Here is a 25763-nt window from a genome sequence, read left to right as displayed (position 1 = left end):
GGAATTGTGACAGTTAAAAAGCTGAAGATATAGATAGACCAGGGATTCTCAACCTTTTTTTGACTCAACACACCCCTTTTAGACTCAGGGTAGCCCCTTGGAAAATGCCAGCTCCTAACTAACTTTATCCATTTTTTGACTGATAGAACAATTCTTCTGTTGTAACCAGCTTAAAAAGACCAGAAGAGGTCAAACTGTTTTTCACACTGTAGATTCACATTTTAAATTTTTGAGTTTATCTTGTGACTCATGTAGATGTCTGCACACCTAACAGTGCTGGTATGTGCATCAACCTTCAAAGGATCTCATGGTGTAATCACTGGTTTAGACGGGGGTAGCAGTAGTGCATAATTGGGTCCTATTAGGTCTGAGAGTTATTTTCTAGAAACACGTGCCTTGAATATATAGTTTAGTTTGCATCCTTAGCTCAGGTTTTGTTATAAATTAAGTTGACAAAATGACCTGAGCTTTCCATAAGAATAAGCTAGTAAAAGAACATTTTCTAAGTATTCATATAGCTCAACCAATCTGTCATATTAATCATATTTGTATGCTAATCAGTCCTCCTGATCTATTGCTTATTTGTTTTGATAAACACTAGCATTTTCTCTTGAAAATGTAGCTTCATGATTAATACATATTTTTGTAGCATATTCATCCTTTTTTTTAACCTTAGTTCCTCTTAAACTGAATTTAGCAAGTAATCCTACAAGTCTCATAATGTATTAGAAATTGCAGTATATTTCTGTTCAGAGTCTTTGTTTTAATAACATTATTGTAGAATCAAGTATTTCTCTTGTTTCTGTTAATAAACCAAATTATGGGGGCTCTGAATGTGGTCATTCAAAGCTTTGAATTAATTACCAAAATTGTGGTTTTCTCTAATATTTAAAGTTTACTCATGATAAATTTACTTTACCTGCCATTTTTTCATCCTGGGTTTTTATTTTCTATTTGTCTTATTTACATTTGACAATATCCAGTCATTCCTGTTAAAGCTAAAGGCCCAGAGATCTGGTGCTTATATGCAAATTAATGAATGCATCACTTCATATTCATGTACCATGCTTATGGTTTTAAAGGTGGGGGTGGAGTGTGGACCCTATCTCTGTGTCTTCCCTACTTTGTTAGTTGCTTTGATACAGTGATATACAGGCTATAGAAGGGAGTGAAAAAATAGTTCTGCTAAACTTTTTGGTTAGTTTCACTGCCAGTGAAACTGAAGTACAAATGCAAGTTTAACACACATTAAAGCAGATCCTTGAAAGCTGGGATCGTACAAGTTGTTTCCAGGCTTCATTATCTCCTGCTGACCCTACTCCTGACCCACTTTGGAATTGTACTTCATGTAGGGAATGTAAGGTACTCTTCCCAGTTGCTCTCACCCATAAACATCACATTCAGCTACTACAGATAACACTACCTGTATTCCTTTGCTCTACTCACGTGGAACAAGGGGGTTGAGAAGCCGATAAATCTGGAAAGCTGAAACTGCCTTGGTAGGAGGGATTTTTCAGCTGAGGTGAAGTTGATGTACTCAGTCCCTGTGTCATTCTAACCCTCTGGTCTTGGAGTAGAAAGCTGGGAGTGGGAGGACTGATTATGCTTGAGTGCTTCTCAGTGTCTTTATTAGTACACTTGAGATCTATAATTACCTCATAGAGATTAGTGCAAACCTGGATCTTGGCAGAACCTGTGCCCAATATGACTGTGCCCCTATGCTTGAGCATCAGGGAGCTTCAAGCAGTTTCCTAATAATTCCCCTTACCCTCCAGGTTTATGCAGGACAACACATGTATACATAGTTTGACCAAAATTTCTTACAAAGCAAGTAGCTGTTTATTTTCACTACTATTGCTGTATACTAGCTGTTTCTCAACTCCCTGTTTGAACACTCCAAGTTTTATTGGGCTTGTTTTGTTTTTTTTTTTATATTGTGTATCTACAATGCCTAGCACAATGGAGACCTGAGCAATTTTGGAGTCCTAACCTACTGTAATATAATTTTATTATGATAGTTTTTATTATCATAATTACAATAATCAGTCCAATCCCATTAAAACTTGTTTTGCTTCTTATTCTTCCATATCCATAGAGCAGAATAAATAGTCAATGATGTCTAAAAAGATTGTTAGAGAGAGCAGTACATCTCTCTGGAGGCTGACATTGGCTCCAAAGATAAGCAGCTTGAAACTGTCTGGGACAAGCTACTGGGTGGGGGGTTGGGGGGGGGCAAGGTGAGAGAGACCTAACTGTGGCTATTTACTACAGGCCACTGAACCAAGGGGAGAAGCTGGATCTGCAGTTCTCTTGAGAACTGACAGAGGTCACACGTGGAAGGGACTTGGTAGTTATGGGCGAGTTCAGTTACCTGGACCTAGCCTGGGAGGAACACTTGGCTAGGTCAGATTGTTCACACACTTTCCTGACCACGATCAAGGAGCTCTTTCTGACCCAGGAAGTACAAGGGCAAGCAAGAGGCAACACTCTCCTGGACCTGGTCTTGGCCAAGGGAGATGATCTGGTGTGTGGCTTGAACATTGAGGGTAACCTGGTGGCAGTGACCATGAAATTATCAGGTTCACCATCTGCCTTAAGGTCGACAAATCAACCAGCAGGATTGAAGTCCTGGACTTCAAGAATGCTGACTTTGACAGGCTCAGAACATTAGTGGGAGAGGTGATGAGGGACCAGGAAGGGAAGGCAAAATGTGGTACGTGAAGAGTGGTCATTGCTCAAGGACACAATCCTCAAAGCACAAAAGAACACCGTCCCTGCAAAGAGGAAAGGTGGGAGGGCTGGCAAGTCCTCCTGGCTTAATAGGGACATGGTGGTTGTCTTAAAAATGAAAAAAGAGGTATATGCACAATGGAAGCTAGGGTCAGACCTCAAGTAGGAGTATACTTTAATGGCTAGCACTTGTAGGGATGTGATCAGGAAAGCGCAGGCAGCAACTGAGTTTAGGTTAGCCATGGGAGTCAAGGACAATAAGAAGTCCTTTTTTTTTTTTTTTTTACGTATGTAGGCAGTAGAAGGAAAACAAATGGAGGTGTGGGACCCGTGCTTAACACCTTGGGACAGTTTGTAACTGACATTCAGGAAAAAAACTGAACTCCTGAATGCTCACTTCGCTTCGGTATTTCACCAAACCAAGGGGAAAGATAAGCAAAATAAGGTTCATAGGGGGCGTGCTGGGAATGAAAGCATCTCCACTGTGGATATTGAGTGGGATAAATACCAGCTAGAAAAGCTAGATGTTTATAAGTCAGTGGGACCAGATGGACTCCATCTGAGAGTGCTGAAGGAGCTGGCTGAGGTCATTGTGGAACCCCTGTCAAAGCTCTTTCAGAATTTATGGCACACAGGGGAGATCCCTGAAGATTGGATGAGGGCCAACATTGTGCCATTCTTTAAGAAGGGGAAGAGAGAGGATCCGGGCAACTATAGGCCAGTCAGCCTAACCTCTATCCCAGGGAAAATCCTGGAAAAGCTCATTAAAGAATCTATGTGCGATACACTCGTGGAAGGTAAGATTCTGAATGAGAGCCAGCATGGCTTTGTCACGGGTAGGTCTTGTCTTACCAATCTCATCTCCTTCTACAACCAGGTCTCTCACCACGTGAACATGGGAGACAAGGTAGATGTTATATAACTAGACTTCCAAAAGGCTTTTGATCTAGTATCCCATGATATCCTTGTGGGAAAACTGGAAGATTGTGGGCTCAGGTGCTCACTGGTTCAGTGGGTGGGAAACTGGCTACAGGATAGAGCCCAGAGAGTTATCATGAATGGATCTGTGTTGTCTTGGCACAAAGTGGCTAGTGCTGTCCCTCAGGGGTCTGTGCTTGGACCGGTGCTTTTCAACATCTTTATCAATGATTTGGATGGGGGAGGGAAAAGCTCCCTGGCCAAGTTCACAGATAACTCCAAGTTATGCAGCAGTGTGGCCATGCCAAAAGATAGGTTGCAGATACAGGCTAGAGAGTTAGGCAGACCAGAACCAACTGAAGTTTAACACTTACAAATGTAAGGTGTTCCATCTGGGGGCAAATAACCCTCAACATACATATAGGCTTGGAGGTGACAGCTTGGCCTGCACCACGGCTGAAAGGGACCTAGGGGTAATGATTGACCACCGCATGAACATGAACCATCTGTGCAATGTGGTGGCCAACAGGGCAAACAACACGCTGGCATGCATCAACTGATGCATCTCATGTAAAACTAAAGAAGTGATATTCCCGCTGTACTCAGTGCTGGTGAGACCGCAGCTGGAGTACTGCATCCAGTTCTGGGTGTTACACTTCAATAAGGACGTGGAAAAACTTGATAGGGCCCAGAGAAGAGCTACTCATATGATCAGGGACTTGCAAGGCAAGCCATACGAGGAAAGGCTGAGGGACTTGAGCCTCCTTAGCCTAAGGAAGAGAAAGTTGAGAGGAGACTTGATAGCGGCTTACCACTATATCAGAGGAGTGCACCAGGAGCTCGGTGAACAACTGTTCACTAGGTCACCTCTGAGGAGCACCAGGACCAATGGACAGAAACTCCTGAAAGGCCACTTCAGGCTTAAAACCAGGAAAAACTCCTTCAGTCAGGGTGATCAAACTGTGGAATATACTCCCTCCAGAGGTGGTGCAGTCACCTACCCTGGAGGTTTTCAAGATGAGACTGGACAATCACCTCACTGGGGTCACTTGACCTGAGTTGTCTTCCTGCCTAGAGCAGGGGGGTGGGAGTGGGGGCAGGGTGCACCCAATGATCTGCAAGTTCCATTCCAGCCCCTAACAATCTATGAATCAAATTGCTGATATCTAAAAAGAATAAAAAAGAAGAATCTTCATGTATGTTGTGCATTTGATAGGTGAGGACTTTTTTATTTGTTTTGTTTTTTTTTTCATTTTTATTGTTGCTTGTCTGACTGGTGAAATCCTAGTTCATGGCTGTGATGATGACTTAAAAGACTTCAATAAAAAATCACCATCTACAATCTTTAGAATAGAGCAAATGTCTTTAAAAAACTGTAAGTTGCATCACCTTGCTTTTATAAAATAATCCTCCTTGAGAAGTTGATTGTCCCTTAATTATGCTAATCCTTATTCAAGAGAGTGTAATCTATTAATTAAAATATTGGTAAAGCATTGAAAAGCTTAACAGTAGCCAATTACATGACATCCCTGTGTTTAAAAATATGCTAATATATGACAATATTTAGTGCTTTCTCTGCATTTTTTATGGGCATAAACATAATGTCTTTATTCTTTTTTAGGTCCTGAGGAAATAGAATTCAAATGTCCCCTGAATCATATTACCTGCATTGGTACAAACAGATGTATTCACTTATCCCAACTCTGCAATGGTGCATATGACTGTTCTGATGGGTATGACGAGGGAGTACATTGCCGGGGTAAGTGAATTTGCTGGGGAAAAATGCCATCCACCTCATGTCTTTTAACAGGATGCACTTTTAAGTGTGAATTCAAAGTGACCTAGCAGACTTTTTTGTCTTTTAACTCTTATGTATATAAAAATATGGCTGCAGATATGCTTAATGTACATTTCAAAGCCAACATCAAAAAACATATTGTGTTTTGTAGAACAAATATAGGCAGGAGGAAAAAAAAAACACATACAAGCTTTCAGACATTCTGTTAACAAATACAAAGTTACAAAAATGGAATTGTTTGTACTGAGGAAGGAAATAGAAGGAAACCTCTCCTTTGGGGTACAAAAATTAGGTAGTATATAATGGTTCTCATCCTCCGCCCCCCTCCCCCAAATCTCTTATTTAAAGAAAATCAAATGCAAACAAATTTGTGGTAAAATGGTACTTTTTGTTTGTTAAGGTATTATATTTTTTAGTAAGAATCATTTTTCTTTTGTATGATTTTTTTCCATGAAGGTTTACATATTGGATTTCATCTTGCTTTGGACTCTCATTCAAATAATCTTATGATTTAAAGATTTTCTTTACCTTAATTCTGTCTATCAGAAAGCCTGAATATAAATTACCTAGCTAAGCATTCCATATAAATCATGTGTGTTACAACTACTGGGTGAAGTTACACATTACACTTAATGTTTAGTGGTGTTAAACTTAGAACAGCTCTGACTTGCCACTAAAGGGCTGGCAAAAAGGATAATTGCTGGGAACAAGGACACTTGGGGTGCTCCAATATATAACATATATTTGTTTATAATATATAAACATGCTCCAGTGTGCTCCGATTAGAACGCCTATGATCAGACTTAATTAATTGAGTTTGCTATAGTGTTCATATTAGCGTGCTGTAGCATGCTGCAGCATCTCGTGTTCAGTTTCCCACGTTCCAAAATGGTGGCGGGGGCACTTTAACTTAAGGTCATTGAACTAGCTTTATTTAAAGTGCCCCGCTGCCATTTTGAAACATGGAACACTGAATACATGAGACACTGATGTGTTTTAATTAGAGTGGCTCCCAAGAGCATGTGTATAGGCACCCCTGGGCTCTATCCCTGCTCTGTTTCGGCGGGGGGGGGGGGGGAGAAAGTGATTGCTCACGATGCATCCTGGGATGCTGAAGGATTGAAAACTGCTTGTTTTATCACACTGAGTTACCCTAACATGAGCTACATAGCACAGCCCAAAACTAACCCTTGCCTGAAGTGGCATAATTATGAGATGCTTAGCACAAGTTAACAAGATTTAATATGTGGACACTCCTGTGTTAAGTGCTGTAAGTATGGTTAAAATATAACATATAACTTCACCCTAATGCAAGGGAGCATTTAGCTGAACAGCCAGTATATCTAATTCCTTTTGATATCCTTTTCCTGATACATGAGGGTCCATGACCCATCAGTGTCCATGTCTTTCTAGAGAGTTTGGGCCAGTTCTGCACTTCTTTTCCTCCTACTCCAGTTCTCTTCTTCTTCTGGCCTCCCCTTGCTTGAGAGAATCTGTTTTGAACAGCAGTTTATAACAACTTCCTCTGAGATTTTTTTCTTTCTGCTTTTCCTTGTAGGCTGCTGCCTACCATCTGTGTTCATTAAAGAGGATTAGGGTCATTAGCAAGTCAACAGTCTTTGGCCAGTATTCTTCACTGCTATGACAAAGATATTCATTTGTTGTTGACTCTTAATATCTCTTCTAATCAGAAACAGACCACCTTACCACAAGAGGGATAATGCAATCTCAAAAGAATATAGTGAGTGATAGACATTGTTAAGAGTATACTCATACGTAGAGTTAATAAAATAAAACTGGAATTGTAATCTTCATATAAAGAAAACACCTGCCTCTTCTCCTCGCCCTCCTATGCACACACAAATCAAAAGGAAATAAACAACCTCTGATCAACTGCTAAAAGAAAAGTAAATGTAAGAGGAAAGACTGACTAACAGAAGTGCCACTGAGGTCAACAGAGCCACTTAAACTTACTGCAACTGATGATAAAGTCCATGGAATGGATCCTCCATAAAATAGATGACAATTTGTATTCAAAGTGATGGAAATCGAGTATCCTTATTAAGGATCCACTTCTGTTTTCCTTATTAAGCAAAACTTCACCCAAATTTAATGGAAATTTTGCTTGTGTATTGACTTGGAGATTGGCTATAACATGGTAATGAATAATGGAATCAGCCAAAAGCAGTCTTTAGGCCACATTTACATTTTCTGAAGTTACAAATGAGTGTGTCAAAGGGAATAGTATTAATTAATTAATCACAATTAAAATGTATAATCCTCGCTAGATGTATATACTACATAGCAAGTCTGGATAAAGGTGCAGAGAATAAAAATACTAATTCAAGTAGTAGACAATGGACTTCACTTGTAATTTAAAATGTTTAAATCAAGGAGATTAATAATGGGACCAGGAAAGGAAGCAGATTAAAAGTCAAGGCCTTACTTAAGGTCAAATATAAATAGGTTCTTCTTTTCTCTGAGTGTCACTTTGCACAGGTAGTAGCCCAGACAGTGTGGGACATGGGGGGAGGGCAGTAATAGGGGGAACAGTGCCCCCTTCCCTGTCCCAGGACCCCCATCTGTGGTCTGCACAGCATGAAGGGGCCAAAGAATGGAGGTTCCCCCCGCTGCATCCCACCTCTGCGATTGCTTTGGGCCTGTCCCTTTGCCAAACCTGGACTCTCAGCTGTGTGGGAGGGGGGAGTGTAGAGAGGAACAGAGCTCCCACTCCCTGGGCTCTGCACAGCACTGGGAGCAGAGGCCTTTTTTTTTTTCCTGAAGCCTGACTTTCCCCCCAACAGCCAAACTCCACAATCACCTCAGCACTGCCCCCCACCTCCCACCAGACTCAGCCTCAGAGCAATAACAATAAAAATGGTTTTATTATGTGTGATTGTTTTATATTATGTGCTTCAGTGTCCTTCAGAACTAAGGGATGTATTTGGTTTGCTAAAACTGATTACAGACTAGAAATATCTGAAACCTACAACATATAATAGTGTTAAGATGACATCTGTATTCAGTCATTTACCCATTATATCTATTAACTCTTTAATACTTTCTGAAGGCATAGAATACTCTTGAAAGACAGAAACTGTATGCTCAAAGCTCACGGTCATTGACAACATCTTATATAAAGTAAATTATTAGCCCAATTTTTTCCTGGGAATTTCTTTTTTCAACAAAGTTCTCCAAACTCATTTTAAGTTCAAGGGCTATATATTTGGTTCCACTGGACATGTCTACACTTGTACCTTAATGCACAGTAGCCTATTTTACTGCACATTAAAGCAGCGTGTAAAAAACTGTGCTATTATGCTAATGCACAGTAAAATAGGCTACTGCACATCAAGTGTCAACTGAAAAGCATGTGCTTGTGCTACTGCACATTAGGGGAGCTTAATGCACATTAATTTAGTACCTCACATTGGAGGTAATAAATTTAATGCACATTAGGAAAAATGCATTCATGCACCTGTAGACATACCCACTGTCTTTGTTTTTGATGACTTTTAAAGCCCATTTAAGGAACAAGTTGGGACTTTCTCATAGAGGAATATTGACATATCCCATCTCTCTAGGGATGGAGTGCCCCAAAATCTAGACCCTATAGAATAGATTGGATAGAGGCACTTTCTGCCTCCCTTCTTGAAGCTGTGCTACTGAGTGGAAAGAAATGCAAATGGATAGAACCAGGGACAGAGAAAGTAAAAGAAGGAAAAAAAAAAGAAAGAGAAAAAAAAAGGATCATGATTCTATAATCCACTGATTTGTTCATTTCCTTTGGAGGGGAAAGTCCTTGTTTCGAGTTTACATTAAAAAAAAATCATTGGATAAAATGTCTAAACAGTCTGCTTGCATCCAGTTGTGTTGTGGTAGTGACCACTACTAGGCGTTGAACAAACATAAGAGAAAAAGATGGTCGCTATTCTAAGGAATTTACACTGTGTGTGTGTGTGTGTGTGTGTGTGTATGCATTACTTCCGTGAATAATGCTTCCATTTTTTTTAAATACTGTACCTGTGCAAGATACAATAGCAACCTCACTTATATGGTATATTTTTTTCTTTATTAAAATTATAGTACCACTGGAGTAGTCTAGAAGTGCAAAATGTCTGCCCAGATTTTGGGTCCCTGTGAAACTCAGGTGAATTTAAAAAGAAGAAGCTAGTGCTTAATGGGGCATAATATGATTAGACCTCTTTGACTCTACTGTTCACAGAGATTTTTCTTTTTCTCTTCTGAGGAAAACCTGTTGAGTCATAAACAAAGGATAAAGCACATTTCATGATAGGTCAAGTGGCTTCCTCCTTTGTCAGATTTCTTGTCATATATTCTGATTTAATTGGACCTGGTGATAATGGGGGACTTCAATTAGTCAGATATCTGTTGGGAAAGCAATACCATAGGAAACATAATCAATTAAGTACTTGGAATGTGTTGTCAACAGCATTTAATTTCAGAAGCTGAAGAATTTAGTAGATGAGTGTCTATTTTAAATTAGATTCTGATTAATAATAGGAAGTGCTTAAAAGGCAAAAATTAGTCATTTTTCTGAATGTGATCACAACTTTACAGAGCTGACCTTCTAATTAGGACCTTCTAAGCTTCCAACTCCTATAAGCTATAAAGGGAGGTGGGAAAAGAAGATGCCTGGACAGGCTCTGCATAATTATTCTTCCTCTTATCACCTGCTTTGCATCGGTATGAGATACAGAATATTGGGCTAAATGGACCTGTAGTCTGACCCAGTATGGTATCTCTTACGTTCTTATGTAGAGCTTGCTATTCTAAGAAAAGCAAAGAGAGACAGCAGCAGAAAAAGAAGTATGAACTTCAATAATGCAAACTTCAATAAACTTATGGAACTGGTAGGTCAGGTCTATTGGGAAGCAATTCTAAGGGATAAAAGAGTGCAGAAGAACTGCCAGTTACTGAAAGGGACTACATTATAGATACAGCAGCAATGTAAACGTAAGATAGGAAGCATAGTAAGAGACCAGTATCACTTCATGAAGAGCTTTTAAGGATCTGAAAATCAAAAAGGAAATGTACAAAAAGTCTAAACAAAGACATGTGACTAAAGGTGAGCGTAAAAGAATAGCACAAGGATATAGGGGTAAAATCAGAAAGCCTATGTACAAAATGAGATATAACTAGCAAAAGACATGAAAGATGACATGAAAAAATTCTATCAATCCATTAGAAATAAGAGGAAGACAAATGAAAGCATTCAACAGACAAGGAGAACAAATAACACATGGTTCAGAGAAGGCTGATGTATTCAATATCTTTTTTTTGTTTGTTTCGTTCTCACACAAATGGTTAATTGTAACTGGACCTTTGAAACAAACAGTTATTTTGTTTTAAGGCGCAAGTAGGCAGCTGAGAATAGGGAAATAACAGGTTAAAGAATTTTTTTTTTTCCAGATAGATTGAATGTATTCAAGTTGGCAGGGCCTGATGAAATTTACCCTTAAGGAGCTAACCAAAGCAATTTCTGAACTACTAGCAATTATCTCCAAGTACTCACGGAAGACGGGTGAGCTCTCAGAGGACCAGAAAAGGACAAACATAGTACCTATCTTTGAAAAGAAGAGCCCAGGGAATTAAAGATTAGTCAGCTTAACTTCAAAACAACAAAAGATACTGAAACCAAATATTAAATAATCAATTTACAAGTTCCTATAGGATAATAAGGTGATGAAAAATAGCTAACCTGGATTTGTCAAGAGAAATCATACCAAATCCAATCTAGTTTCAAAGGAGAAATCTTTTGATAAGGTAACTGACCTAGTGAATAAAGTGAAGCACTAGATGCAAATATCTTGACTTTGGTAAAGCTTTTGACATTCTCTAAGGAAACTAGAGGAAATCCTGTGTAGCTGAAATAACCATAGGTAAGGTATACAATTGGCTGCAAAATGCAGCAAAAGTCAAACAAAAGGACATTTTAAATTGCAGCCCTTTATCCTTGTCTAATCAGTATTTTCATTAATAATATGGGTGATGGAAAAGAGAACCATTATAAATTTGTAGACAACTTAAATCTGAGAGAGGTTGCCAGAATGTTGGAAAAAAAGTATCAAAATTGGGGAAATCGACTAAAGTCAACAAGATTAGTATTCAATAAAGTCAAGTGAAAAATTTTACAGTTAAGAAAGAGCAGTAAAATGCATTAATACAAAATTAGGAATAAGTATCAAGGCATCGGTACTGCAGGAAGGAATCTGTGGGGTATAGAGCTGGTTATAATCAAGTAAGGAGAGGTAGTTAGCTATGTTAATGCCTCACATAAGGCAGGGCAGGGGGGCATGTTAAAGTCTTGAAAGTGCTACCTGCCATGCTTTCTTCCATAATAGAATAAATTTCAATAATGTGATGGTGCAAAAAAAGTAAATCTTATTCTGGGAAGTATTAACAGGAAAGTCACGTATAAGACACTGGGAATAATTAGTCTACTTTGTACACCAGTACTGAGACCTAAGGTGAATACTGTTTCCTGTTTCAGACACTGCACTTTAAGATAGGTAAATTAGAGACCACCAGTATGAGACTAACATGTATGATAAGAGGGTTAGAGAAAAGGGCCTATTGGGAAAGGATGAAGGAACTGATCTTGTTTAGTCTATAAACACAGCAGACCTGGTAACTCCCTTCGAATATGTAAATAGTTTGATTGTGGTTCAAATGTTATATAAAATGGGAAGGAATTTGCTTAACCTGCAGCGAGGAAGATTTAAGTAAGACATAAGAAAAACTTTCTGTATAATTACACCCTGGAATAAGCTACCTGGGGTGATTATGGAATCTCTTTCATTGTAAGATTTTAAGAACAGGTTGGACAGACAGTTATAAGGGATGGTCTAAGTAAACCTTTTCCTGCCTCAGTACTGATGGTTGGCTTAGATACTCTCCCAAGGTCTCCTCCCAATCTATATGTCTACATTTCATGAATATGGATATACCACTGATTTAGGCAATCCAATTTTACATCTGAACAATATTTCTATTATATTTACATAAGAAGTTGAAGAAAAGATGATTGCCAGGGCACACTGCATCTCTGAACTGCAGTCACAGTAAAAACAAACAACAATCTATAGATTGTCTGGCGGGTTTTTTTTGTTTTTTTTTCACTTGGCTTGCTTACTAGTTACAGAAATAACAGGGATAATTATATTAACTATGGTTTTGATTGAAAGCAGAAACCATAGGAGTAAAAAGGTACTACATATTCTTGATTCCATTTCAAAGTACCTCAAAACACACATTTCTTTTTGCAATGATGATCATAGAAGGTTATCTAACAGAGAAAATGTTGAGAGGATCCTGGTGACCAGAGAAACATAAATGTGAAGTATATTGTACATTACACACTAGTCACCATTTCTTTTTTCTACAGGTAGGTTTATATTAAATATTGGGAACAGCACAGAAGTTTTATTGCTCAGCAGTAAGGTTTTTAATAACTCTCCAGGAATGTTGTACAGCAGTGTAGTACAGAGGTATATATGTCGTGCTATGTACATGTGCATTTGGAGAGCTACAGAGTACCTCAGCAGGCAAGTGGGCTTCTCTGGGTAAGGGGGAGGAAAGGCTATTTTCAATGGTAGTAGCAGCAGGTAGAACCACTGCCCTGGGGGAGTAGCACAGCTGCTACTCCCCCAGGGCCACAGCAGGTCTGTGAAAGCCACTGCAGGAAGAAAGGAGGAAGAGCAGAGCACAGTGGAGTGCTGGGGAACCATGAGATACTCTGTAGTAAGGGTAGGCAGACCAGGTTCTTTGGGTAAATTTGATATCCTTTATTAGACCAACTAAATAGTTGGAAAAAGTGTCCTCCGCAACCTCCTGCTACAGATTCTCCCTATGCCTGAAGAAGGGTGTCTGTGCCCCAAAGCTTGTGAAGAACAATTTTTCCAATTATTTAGTAGGTCTTATAAAAGATGTCACATTTACCCAAAGAACCTTGTCTGCTTATGTCCTTAGACCAACACAGCTACAACCAACAACCCTGAAACATGTAACTGTATACACATTACATGTAGTGCTGCAAAGAAGTTCCCACTGGAAAGAAAAAACAAATCTGTGATGGATCTACCATTTTTGTAGAACCACAGAAACCCTCAACATGTGTGTTTGCTTTTTGTAGTGCTGGAGGGGCATATAGAGTGCTACAAATGTAACATGCATCCACAGCCCCCAAGTGTATCTAAACACATATCTGTTCAAGATTAAATCGGCTATATTATCTATTAGAAAAGTTCTACTGAAATGCGTGCAGAGATGAGATAAGGATGGATGAGATCAGGTAGTGATGTCTAGGTAATAATGTAGCATAAATGAAATACCTATTGTTAATAAATATTTAGGGCTCAGCTAAAGATTTACAATTGGAGATGCACTGGTGGAGGAAAGATTCACAGCCTAATGCTCAGAGCCTGGAGGTATTGTGAGTGAATAGGAGAATATATAGGTATAATCAATCGTGTAAGAAAGCAGGGGCACAAAAATAGCAGCAGTTTCACTTGTGGCCTGGTTGCTGCTGTTCCACTGGGAGAAAAACCATTAATGCTACCTGTGATGTCCAGGTATGCCTGGACATGATGCAACTTTTGGTGGGACTGTACTTTTTCTGTTCCATTAGCCAAATCTAAAGCCCACTGAAATTTTGGAAATCTTACTGTAGCATTGGATCAGGCCTTGGAAAAGATCTTCTGCTCTTCCCAGTAGCTATTTCCTAGTGAATGCTAATACACTGGATGGTGAAACAGTGGCCTAAACCCAAATCCATCTCACTTTTGTTTTCTCCTCCCCAATACATCTGAATTTAATCAGCAATAATTTGCCCTTACATTATTAAATGATCTACCTTTTAAGACTAGATATTTCTCTGTGTGCACCATGGAATATTATTATTATTTTAAATTGTATTTTCACAATAAGAAAGAAGTAACAAGTAGTATGCCCTTCTATTACCTGCAAGTTAGTGAATAAAATAATACTCTGTGGATGTGTCTACATGGGATGCTTAACTTTGCACTGGCATAGTTTACACGTGCATGTGCTTACTATGCAGTAAACCTTCCACATCCTGAGTAAATTTGCTACTTGCAAATGCAAGGAGCATATTTATTCAAGGTTAGTAGCAATGCCATAGTATTCGTATAGACACCTGACTGGGAGCAAAATCTGCTGCTGGCCTGCTGTCCAGCAGGTGGAGGGAGATAGCTCCTTGCCCCTGGGAGCTGCCTCCTGCTGGAGCGGGCTCCACCAGAACTATGTTGCTCTGCCTCTGCAGCAAGGAGCTCCAAGGCCCCCACTCCGAGATGCAGTCGGGGAATGGGGGCTGAAAAATACATCTCTCTCAGCCCCTGTTCTGCCATTGCAATCAGGGAGCAGAGGGCTGACAAACCCCTTATCTCCCAGCACCAGCTCAGATGTCAGATGTCTGCAGAGCTGGTCCTGGGAGATAAGGGTCTCCCAGCTCGAGCCCAGGACCGCAGAGCTCAGGCTGAGAGATTAGTATCTCCCATCACCAGCCCCGTGGTACCAGAACTCAGGCTGTAAGATAAGGGTCTTTCAGTGCCAGCCCTGTGGTCACAGAGCTGGAGCTGGGAGCTCTCTGCTTGTGGGGGCAGGGGAGCACCACACTCACAGAGCTGGATGGGGAACAAGCCCCCCCAGCCTGTTCTTCCCCGTACCCCTCCCCCCGCTTCACGCTCATGAAGCTAGGTGGGCAACAAGCCCCCCACCCCTCCCCAGCCTGTTCCCCTCCAGATTCATGCTCACATAGCTGGGCAGTGAACAGTCCCCCCACCCCAACCCATTCCTTGCCCAGGTCTGCCCTCACAGAGCTGAACAGGAAACAGGACCCTCAGCCTGTCCTCACCCAGATACGGGCTTACAGAGCTGAGCAGGGTACAAGCCCCCCAGCCTCTGCCCAGCATGCAAGGCAGGAGCTGGGAACTATCCCAGTCAGGAGCAGGTCCCAGCCCTGTGCCCCAATTGGGTGACTGAGGCATGGGGCTTGGAAACAGCTGCAGAGGTGTGGTAGGTCCCAGTTCCCTGCCCCAATGTGCTGCTAGGAGCTAGCTCCTAGTTGTCCCACTGGTGGATAGGAGCAGGTGCCTGGGACCTGCCCCTCCCCTGAAGCTCTTTCCAAGTCCCCTGCCCCTGATTGGGGAGCCAGGGCCAGGAATTCCCTGCTGCAAGGGCAGGGGGATATTTTCCCCACCCCAGCAACAGGCAGCCCCCCAGGGGCCAGAAGATAGCTGTCTCCTGGCCTGGTACTCCCTACCAGCCCCTGGGCTAGCACCCTGGGGGAGCCTGGAGCTCCCCCCACTGGTGGCAGGGGCCCATTGTAGGGTTGTAGGAAACTTGGTGCAAAGAGCAGCAAATCTGTTCCCTAATCACCACATGTGTAGATGCCTGCCTGAAAATGCTTGCTTTGGAGTAAATTATAGCAGAGTAAACTGAGGCCGGAGTAAGTGCATGTGTAGATGCACCCTGTATTACCATTCATAAAGGTAAACAATGACCATGGTAATGCCCTGCATTACATCAAAAGTTAGATACACTGCTAGATAATCTGATTCATTCCTCATCTAGATTGAACTGAGTTTGCAGAATCAAAGACATCACATTTTGACAAACGACATAGTTGCTGTACATTTGGAATTGGCCATATTGAGGAAGCCAAAGGTGATTTTTTTTTTAAATACTTTGACATTTCTTCAAGATACCAACTAGAATTAACTTGTAATAATTTAATATTCATTAGGAATGGGTGAAAGAAATCTCACAGACTAGTTAAAGTCACTCGGGGTGGGGTGGGGTGGGGGAGAAATGTGTTTTACCTTAAAGGGAAAGTTCAGTTGAACATAATTCAGATCAGATGGAGTCCTCATGATGTTTTTGATAATTTGGATGCTAGTGAACAATGTATTGATTTAAGACTTAACCTGTGGCCAGTAAGTTATATAAAGATACGCACGTTTAGCTTAGAAAATAGGCATAAAACAATTTGCCAAATAATTGCTGCTACTTTATTTTTGTAGCAGTCCATAATTGGAGTATTATTTTTTTGTTTAGGCCATTTTTTATGATCTGTTGCTATCAGATGAAGATTAATGCTGTTATTACTGAATCATGCATCCACGCTGCTGTTAGCTGTAATGCCAGGGAATTTTAAGTGTTGTTCATCAGAGGGGAAAATGTAAAGTTGAGAATTTTAAGGTATTTTCAGACCTTTCAGAATGAAACAAAATTGTGAAACTCATACCCTGCAAAGATATATTCAACCACTTAATTATATAAATGTTTTACCTCCTCTGCTTTCTTAGGAACTTGTATAACATACAAAATCTGAGGAATGGTAGAATTGGACATATTCCCTAATTAATTTTTTCTTAGGATATTCCTTTCTCCTGGCAAAGAAATCTCTCTGAGCTCATTTGCTTCATTCTGACAGGCTTACTGTCCGTTTCCCATTAGGTGTGTGATGAACAGTAAGTCTAACATCAGACTATTGAACCCCTGAGCCAAAAGGAAAAATCAAGTTGCTCCAAACAAACCAATAGAGCTGCTGAAGTCATAATGTAACATTCAGAGTGAATCATTGTGCCATTATATCTTGTTCTGGATTAGACTCTTCTTTGATATGAGACTTGATTGTTACCAAAAGGAAGAAAGTGCATGGACTGAACCCCAAAAGACCACTTTTACAGCAGTGTCAGAGGCACTGTAGTGAGCCGCTGCAGGATGAGAAAACTTGCATTACAAGGTGTGCAATACATCTTTAAACAGCCTAGGGAATCCTGCAGCATTCCATAAAATCCCAAACTGACCCCCTGGATCTAAAGCAATTTAGTTTCTAGTTTTGTATTTAAACAGTATATGGCTTCTTAAACATTCCAAAAGCTAGTGCAAAAAAAGAGGAGAATGGGGGAGCTTGGATTAAAATCTGTTTTTTTTAAGACTTGAAGATTTAAGGTTTAATCTGTAAAGACTTTGTTTGGGACAATAATAAACCTATCTTTTCCTAAATATTCAGTTTCTGTGCTATAGTATTTGCTCTTGCAAATTAAAGGGGAAATATATCTTGTGTACCTACAGCAAAATACAGTGGTACTGCCATTTTTTTTTCTTTTAAGATTTTTTTTTGTTGCCCATCTGAGACCAATCAAGGACAGGGATTGAGTGGAAGTTTTATATTTGATTTTTTACATAACGGTATATAAAGAAGTAGCTCTATATTGCAATGTAGAATATATTTTGTATTATAATATAGTAGTATAATATGATCCATGGAATAGATCCAATGGGATATTTTGAATGCAGTGGAACCAAATACAGACAACACTGCCTGCCTCTAAAGAAGAAGAGTGATTAGAGCGCATTGATCTTCATTTCTCTTGTTTTGGCACAGCATCATCTGCTCATCCCAGCACTCAGATATTCAGTTTGTTGTATATTTTACTGTCTTTTCTCACCTTTTCCCTGCAGAAAAGCATCATGCAGTCCATAGAAATTAAAGAGGTCATTCTGTCTATTCCGCTGTCAAGTGAAGGAAGTCACGGACTTGGTGATTTAATAACTTACTATTGCAAAACCCTACTGTGGTGAAGCAAATTAAAACTGGTTGGCAGGAGTATATAGAAGTGAAAGATGTTTGAGGGATTTAATTTCATCCCAGCTTTTATGAGATGCCTCTAAAGAAGTTTTTAGGGGCAAAGTAATAGGTATAGCAACTGCTAAAATGGAGAGAAATGTTAGAAGGAATTGGAGACAGAGATCAGAAAGATTGAGTGGCGACAGAAGATGGAATATTCTTAATTTAAGAAAGGAAGTAGAAGAGCTGAGAAATATGATAAATAAAAAAAGTGCTGAATATACATGCACAAGGTGCTTGATTTTTCAGAAACTCAGTCCAGCTGATAAGAATGTACAAATAGTGGGAATGTGCCAAGATAAATGCAGTAATTGAATTAGTTTGTTCAACGTAAAAAATGCTAAAAATATATTATAGCAGAACACCATCTAAGGTAAAATCTATGGGGCACAGTTGGTTTGTGTATTGTAATTGTATCTAAGGAAATATGCTAGCATGATTGCTGTCCCATTCTCCTCAGCCATTGTTTCAGGTTGAAGCAGGAGGAATAAATTTTAGCATGCTCCTTGAAGAAAGAATAAAAGGATAATATTAATTGGCAAAATAAATACCTGTCAGTTTTGGTTTCCTGAATACAAACATATAATGAAAAACACTTGATTCAGTGCAATCAGTTGTAGCTCAAAACTCTTCACTACATATGCTTTAAACGTGTACTTTGCTGTAAGCAGTCCTAAATCCAAGGAGGGCTTTCCACCAGTATCTGAACTACACTTTGTACTGTTCTTCTTCACATTCTGCATGAGCAATTGCAACAGATGGAAGGTGATAACTCAGCTATTTTTTGATATTTCCACTACTTCAATGTCTAGTGAACTCCTCTCAAAATACATCACAAACTATAACAAAACCCCATATTGCAAGTTGTAATAATCTCACTGGTGAAGACAATAATAAACCTGGGATACATAAGCAAGGCTAGGTCAGACTCTTAAAAGGATGTAATGGAATGAGTTGAAGGCAGCTTTGCCTTAGACTGGTTTCCAGGGATTTAGCTCCGGAGTGATTTAAACACTTTCTGGATTCTGTGGCTGCCCTAATAAGTTGGAAGTGTAAAAAAAAAAATCCATTTGGAATGTGTAAATATAGTTGAATTGAAAATAAGGGGTATTTTTCTGTTAATAAATGCTAATATTTAATAACCTGAAAAATGTTTTATATTCTAAGAGATTGTCCGATGCAAGAAATTCAGAATTCAAAGAATTAGATGCACTGCTAAAACTTAATTTTAAGATGCTTATGTTACACTTTAGAATAAGTTACATAACAGAGTTGGAGGATCTGTAATGCTGCAAAGATAATCAGGAATCTTTCTCTGGTCCACATGATGAGCAGGAAATTTAACTCTGCATAAAGAGAACAAGTCGGTGCCCTCCCTTCATTCTCTGTGGCAGATGGAACATATCTATATCCTGCAAGTATACCCAGGCAACATTTGGTGAGAGGTAACACAAGCTTCAGACAAATAAGTCTTAAAAGAGGTCCTATTGTAACAGTCTAACTAGGGAGAATGCTTAGGGAGTTTTATGCTCTGTCAGTGCTATCTGATTTAGCAGTATCCCAGGAAATGAATAAAGTAGACTTTATACATCATTTGATCACATTTAGAGGGAATGTCATCTATTACAACCAAGTGATTCTTAATTATCTTTTTAATCTTTTGGGGGCTATACCATAATATTCTTATTGTGGAGAAAGCATTAAAATAATAATATTAAAATAATAATTTTTCTTTACTAATACCTGCAGAAAATGATATAAGAAAATATGATTTAGAAGTAGTGTTTATCAACATTGCATGACAATGGATTCTTATTCCAAGAAAACTGTTTTTTGTTTTTCCGCTGAAGATATAGATATAAAATAAGTATCTGGTGTTAGAGATGGGGGAGGGAGAGAGACGGGGTGTGGGGGGGAGGATGTTCTGCAAATGGGAAATTGGCAAGAAAGTATAACCTTTCTTATCCTAAAGATATTTATGAATTAATTCTGTTTCCTAAATACTTTCAGTTAGGGGGGGGGGGAAAGACTCCTGAGCTAAATGTACAGAACTGCATGGGTAGGAAGTGACATCTGCTCTTTACTCAAGGGAATGCTTTCTCAGGACAAAAAACTGTAGACATGGCTCTTATCTGCACTACAAAGTTCTGCTGACCAAAACTCCCCTGTGGCAGCAGATCCTTTTCTTCTTGGTAGAATTATTCCCCCTCTTCGGAGAGGATTAAGGTTTCTACTTGCAAGTCAACAGATAGCAAAAGGCACATATAGACATGGTTGTGCTCATTTTCGCATCTCGTACCATCCCCAGGCACACTTTACACCCTGATTGCAGAGCTGATGAAGCAGATCCATGTGAATCTTTCAGAAGTTGTGTCAGTATGTGTGGTTTGTCAGGTTTCCTGTGGCAGCTGCTATCAGCTGGCAGAATCCTTTCATCATAGATGAGACCTTGATTCCATCAGCTACTTTGCCTGAAGTGATTCGAATATGCATCTCCCACCTTCCCTAGGAAAGTGCTTTCACTACTGCCTACGAATAGGTTGAGGGTACTCTCAATCTCTCCTGTTCCAGTTGGTATATATACATCCACTCAAGCATTAGTTGAAACCCAGAAGTGCCAGGACCTGGGTTAGTGTAGTAACTGCTAAACTAGTGAGTCAGTCCCGCTCTCCTTACTCTCCGTTTCAATGGGCACATCTACATGTCGCCCTACAGCGACATAGCACATCATTACGTCACTGCATGGTGCACTATGGCCATGTAGCAATCATGTGGGTCTACACATGATCAGCAGCTACCTTGCCATAGCAGTGTGCTCCCCCATTTTAGCACACCACTGTGGTGATGTAGCAGCAAAATCTAACCGTGTGCCGCACGCATGACGCAGTAGAGGTGGTTACTGTGCTGTGCTTTAGTACTCTCAAAAGGAAGTACAAAGGCATAGCAATTTCTCTGAATGGCAACGTGTAGACACATCCAGTGTCTGTTTAATTATATAACACAAAATAGAACAACTTTAAGAAGAGAGACTGAATGAGAGAAAACTCAGCAAGCCTTTTAGTCTCACTGCTCAGGGAATTCACCGGAGATGAGAGCTTGAAAACCATGGTTCACATGCTTACCCCAAATCAGACTGACAGTGTATTTTAACTGGGTTCTCTGTACTGTCAGCTGATTGTTCAGATAGCTATATAATACTTGGGGGCAGAAAGACATCAGTCCAGAGTGAGAATGACTCTCTAGCTTGGTGATTAAGACTCTAGTCAGCATACGGTACACCCAAATTCATGTGTAGGTACCACTGAAGTTTTCAGGTCAATGAGAAGTGTCACCCATTTTTCAGAATACTGTGGTTCTTGTGTGGGAGAATCCCCTTACCAGCCCAGGAGTAGCCAGGTCCAGACCTTAGTCAATGTCAAGTCCATGGCTCAGGACATAACTTATTGGTCAAACACAAGCACTCGTAGCACCACATAAAAGCAGGTGACAAGGTAAACTGAGGCAAGATTTTTTTTTTTTTTTTTTTTTGAGGAGGGTTGATATATTTCCTGGACCAACTGTAAATATATCTCCCCCCCAAAATCCTTGCTTCTTAAATGTTCCTTGCATCATTATGGCTATGACATCATCCCAGTATTAGGCTTTTCTCTTCTCTATAATCCCTTGTTATGTCAGCTGACAGGCATGTAGGCCTTTTTCTTTTCCTGGATATTACCTTGTCACATGGTTCAGTTAGCTTTTTGAAAGAAAAAAAAAATCACTCTTTTATTCAAAAAAAATTAATCGGACAAAGAATATGAATTCCTGTCTTTTCCCAGCCTCTTAAACTTTACAATATTTGGCCCAGGAAACAATATTAGTAGTTTTAAAATCAGGACTCTTTCTTTTGTTTCATTTAGGTGAGGTACAGATTTACACACAAACCTATATAAGTGATCAAAAAGACAGTATACACCTGTAGCAGAACAGAAGCTAGAGGCATATAGATTGGTTTAAAAATGGCAGAACCTGGTCTAAGGTAAGACTTGGATCATTAAGGTATCAGACTTAATCAGTTTAGGTTAGACCAGTCTGTCAAACTCCTGTACCAGATACCCTATCAATTCCTGTTAGGTTGCTGTCCACCTACATCCCAGGCTGTTTTGTGGACTGCTGCTGTCCTGCCCCCACAGGGAGGCCTGCTAGAACACGACTGGGCTCAGATGCTTGGCCTGAGCACACAGTGGGCCCAGTTGTTGCTGGCTGTTGCAGAACCAGCTGCTAAAGCTTCTGTCCCCGTCCCAGCCTCCTGCCTGCAGCAAGCTGTCAGGTGCAGGGAGGGTTGGGGGAAAGAAGCATTTATAGCTCAGTATTTTTCTGTCTTTATACAATGTCCCTGGGCAGTAGGGAGTGCTCTGCAGAAGGAAGGATTGGGTGCCTCAGAAGTCCAGTGAACTGCAGGTGGTGGCAGCAGGCACCCGGCATGAATCTTGGAGCAGGTGCTACTTGCTGGGACTCTGAAGGGCCCAATCTTTTCTTCTGGGGAGTGGCTAGATCAGCCCTGATCGACCCCAACCCTTTCCAGTAGAGCCCCAAAGCAGGTCACCATAGCATGCTGAGCAACCTGGCCAGTGGCAGCAGGGGTGGGAGTTGGGCGGGGAGGAGGCATGCCATGGTGACCTGCTCTGAGGTTCTCCTGGAAGGAGCTTGGGACATGTGCTTAGCATCCAGTCCGAGGTGGCATGCTACTTGGCTGCCTTCAGCTGCCCTTGGCAGTCTCCAGCATGCTGGAAAGTGTGCAGAAGCACCCCCAAAGTGCTGACTTCCACCAGTACAGGCAGCCTTTGTGCCCCCCACCCCTTCATGAAAAGCTGAACTTGTGTTCTGTTCTACTCTAATCTAGTTTGCTTAGAGAAACCCACATAAGTTGGTTTGGATCCACCTTGGGCTTTTGAAACTCTGTTTCCTGTCCTGTCCTGTCCTGTCCTGTCCTGTCCGTCTGTCTTTCCCTGATAACAGAAGTTCTCATTTAAAAGCTGCTATCATTTCTTAAGGCTGTGTAAGCAAGTCAGGGTCATCACTAGTAGAGTTATGTCAGGTTGATAAGATACAATAATCTCAACATACAATTTCGTTCTTGACACGTTGAGCAATAACTTTTGGCCTTCCACTCGCATTCAAAAAACACACATAGCATACTTAATTTTAAACTGATTTCCAGAATTCATTATATTCTGTCTGGTGATTTCAATCTTCTTGTCTCCATAATAATCTGACAGAGTCAAGAAAGAGAAATTATTAACTCTGTCTTTATTTGTTTGTGGTACACAGGTGAGAACTATGGTGAGAATAATCTGTGAAATGAATAAGTAAAATCATTAGCAAGGAAAAAGATTGAGGAATAGAGGCAAAGTAAAATTAGAGATGGAGAAAGTGGGGAGGTGAAAGCAAAGGAGGGCCTAGAGATAAGGCAGGTAAGAAAAATAAATGATTAACTAGAATATCGGGGAAAAGGCATGAGATACTACGGACATGATTCAGTAAGTAGCAAATTTTAGAATGGGATCCTTTATTTGGGGATTAGTAGAATAGAATCTAATTTAGTGTAAACTCATTTTAATACATATGTATATGAAGTAGAAATGTTGCAGTTTTACTGATTGGAATAGCAGAACATGACAGGTAACTTTAGACCCTGAGAATATAGCATATTTATTCAAATATAAGACACAGATTTTTTTCCCCAGTCAGCATGGGAAGAAAGTCCCTCATCTTACATTCACATAAAATTCTCATTAAATAGAACAATGAGGATGCCTCATTAAATACATTGTCTATTATTAAGCTGCTGCCAAAAGCAGCATGTGCTCAGTAATGGAAACCAAGTCTGAAACTGACTAAATGCAGCTAGCATTGAGCATGGGTGCCCAAACAGTTCACCCCAAACCCCCCTCTCCCTCTCTCAGCCTGTCACATATGATTAATGTGGCCCTGGCCTCCATGAACCAAAGCCAGACCAGGTTGCCCTGTGTCTCATCTACATATACATTTTTGGAGCATCCCAGGACTCAAGATAAGAACACTCAGTCATGAATGGGGGACTAATTATCACATGGATCCTTTGTAGGGGGTATCTGGAGTAAACAAACATACTAAGCAGCGTTGAGCTGTTGGGTCACCATGGCTTGAAACATTGTTGACTCTGATGGGGCCCAGCCCAGTGACTTATATTGTTAAGCATGAGCCTTTTGCCTTTGGATGAATATTATGCATAGTTTGTACTATATTTAAATAGGTGCCAAAGTGTTCCTTAAAAGCATGTTTATGATGTATCTGTGCTAAAAGTTGCAGTAGTTCCAAAAAAGGTAACATGCATAAATTCTAGATGAACTAAATGTATGAGTGCTATGCAAATTACTACAGCTATGTTTAATTTCAAGGTTAATGTTTTCAAATTTTCTTCTGACTTCCATATGATCAGGGAGAGCAGAGTCTGACAATAATGCAGGGGGAAGGGGCTGCAGGAGGAAGAAGATGGGAGGAGGCAGAGGGCAAGGGGGCTACCTGACTCCCCCTCCCGCCCCCTGCTTTATTTTCCCTGCTGTAGCAGTGGGAGGGGGACAAATTCAAGGCAAGCCTACAGCAGTTAGATTATATACCTGGAAAAGTATAATACATTTATACGTTTTACACATATAGTACTAATTATTGGACAGTCATCTTCTATTTGAGTTAATACAGTAATCTTCCTTGTGGAAGTGGATGTACTGAAGGGTACCAGGGCATCAAGAAGCAGGCCTGTGTGCATAATATGAATTTAGAGGACAGACTGCCAGTATACAAGATCTCTACATTTCATTGTGATTTGGGCCCTGATGGGGACAAGTGAAGGAGAAGAAACAGGGCGTGCTTAGAGTGTAGCTCTAGTCTACTGATTTCTAGGTAATCATAAGACACTGTTTTAGCCATTTGTAAGTTAAAGAATTCCCACAAACCTCTATGTCCTCCCACAGATTTTACCAAGGCTGCTTCCTCAAACCTTCTGTCACCAAGCACTACCTGCAGTTCTCTCTTTGCAACATGCTCGCCACGTATTTCCACTGTATATGTTGCCACTTACCACTATGCTTTTCTCTTATCCCTGGTCTTTCATAGCTACATTCACTTTCTAAATATTGATTTTATATATTGATAGTTATGAATATTTAAAAGTATAATACTTGTTACCAGTTTTTGTTACCAAGCAACATTTATTTTCCCCCTGAAACTTGTGGGGGGGAGGAGTAAAATAAAAGTTTAACTGGATATTATGAAATCCAGATCATAAAAAATAATATATGAATGGTATTCTTGCTTACAAAATAGATATAGAAATGACAGAATTCAATTAGTGTGTTTAAACTACAAATAGACACACACTACAATATTTTAGAAGAACACACAGATCAGTTATTCAAGTGTTAATAGTAAAATATTCTTCTACACCCAACATATTGCACTAAGAAAAGTCATAGCCCTAACAACGTTCCCTAGGATGTAGTTCCTTCAGTATCTTTACTTCACACTTACTAAACCTAAACTACCCGGACATCTGCTGGGAGTCACAGACAGCAAAGTCCCACCACTCACGCAGGTTTCTAACCTGTGTACAGGACCTCCACC

General features: G+C 40.2%; 1 protein-coding gene across 1 annotated transcript in view; it reads left to right on the top strand.

The window, feature by feature from the left end:
- Nucleotides 1-25763, top strand: part of LRP1B (LDL receptor related protein 1B) — a 1375759-nt gene that overhangs the window by 235670 nt on the left and 1114326 nt on the right. Inside the window, exon 3 of the mRNA XM_006028602.1 lies at nt 5270-5407. Within this exon, the coding sequence (XP_006028664.1) occupies nt 5270-5407 (138 nt within the window). The remainder of the gene's footprint in view (nt 1-5269; nt 5408-25763) is intronic.

The sequence above is a fragment of the Alligator sinensis genome, unplaced genomic scaffold (genome assembly GCF_000455745.1).
Source record: "Alligator sinensis unplaced genomic scaffold, ASM45574v1 scaffold533_1, whole genome shotgun sequence".
NCBI lineage: Eukaryota > Metazoa > Chordata > Crocodylia > Alligatoridae > Alligator > Alligator sinensis.
This window is presented reverse-complemented; position numbering and strand designations above follow the sequence as displayed.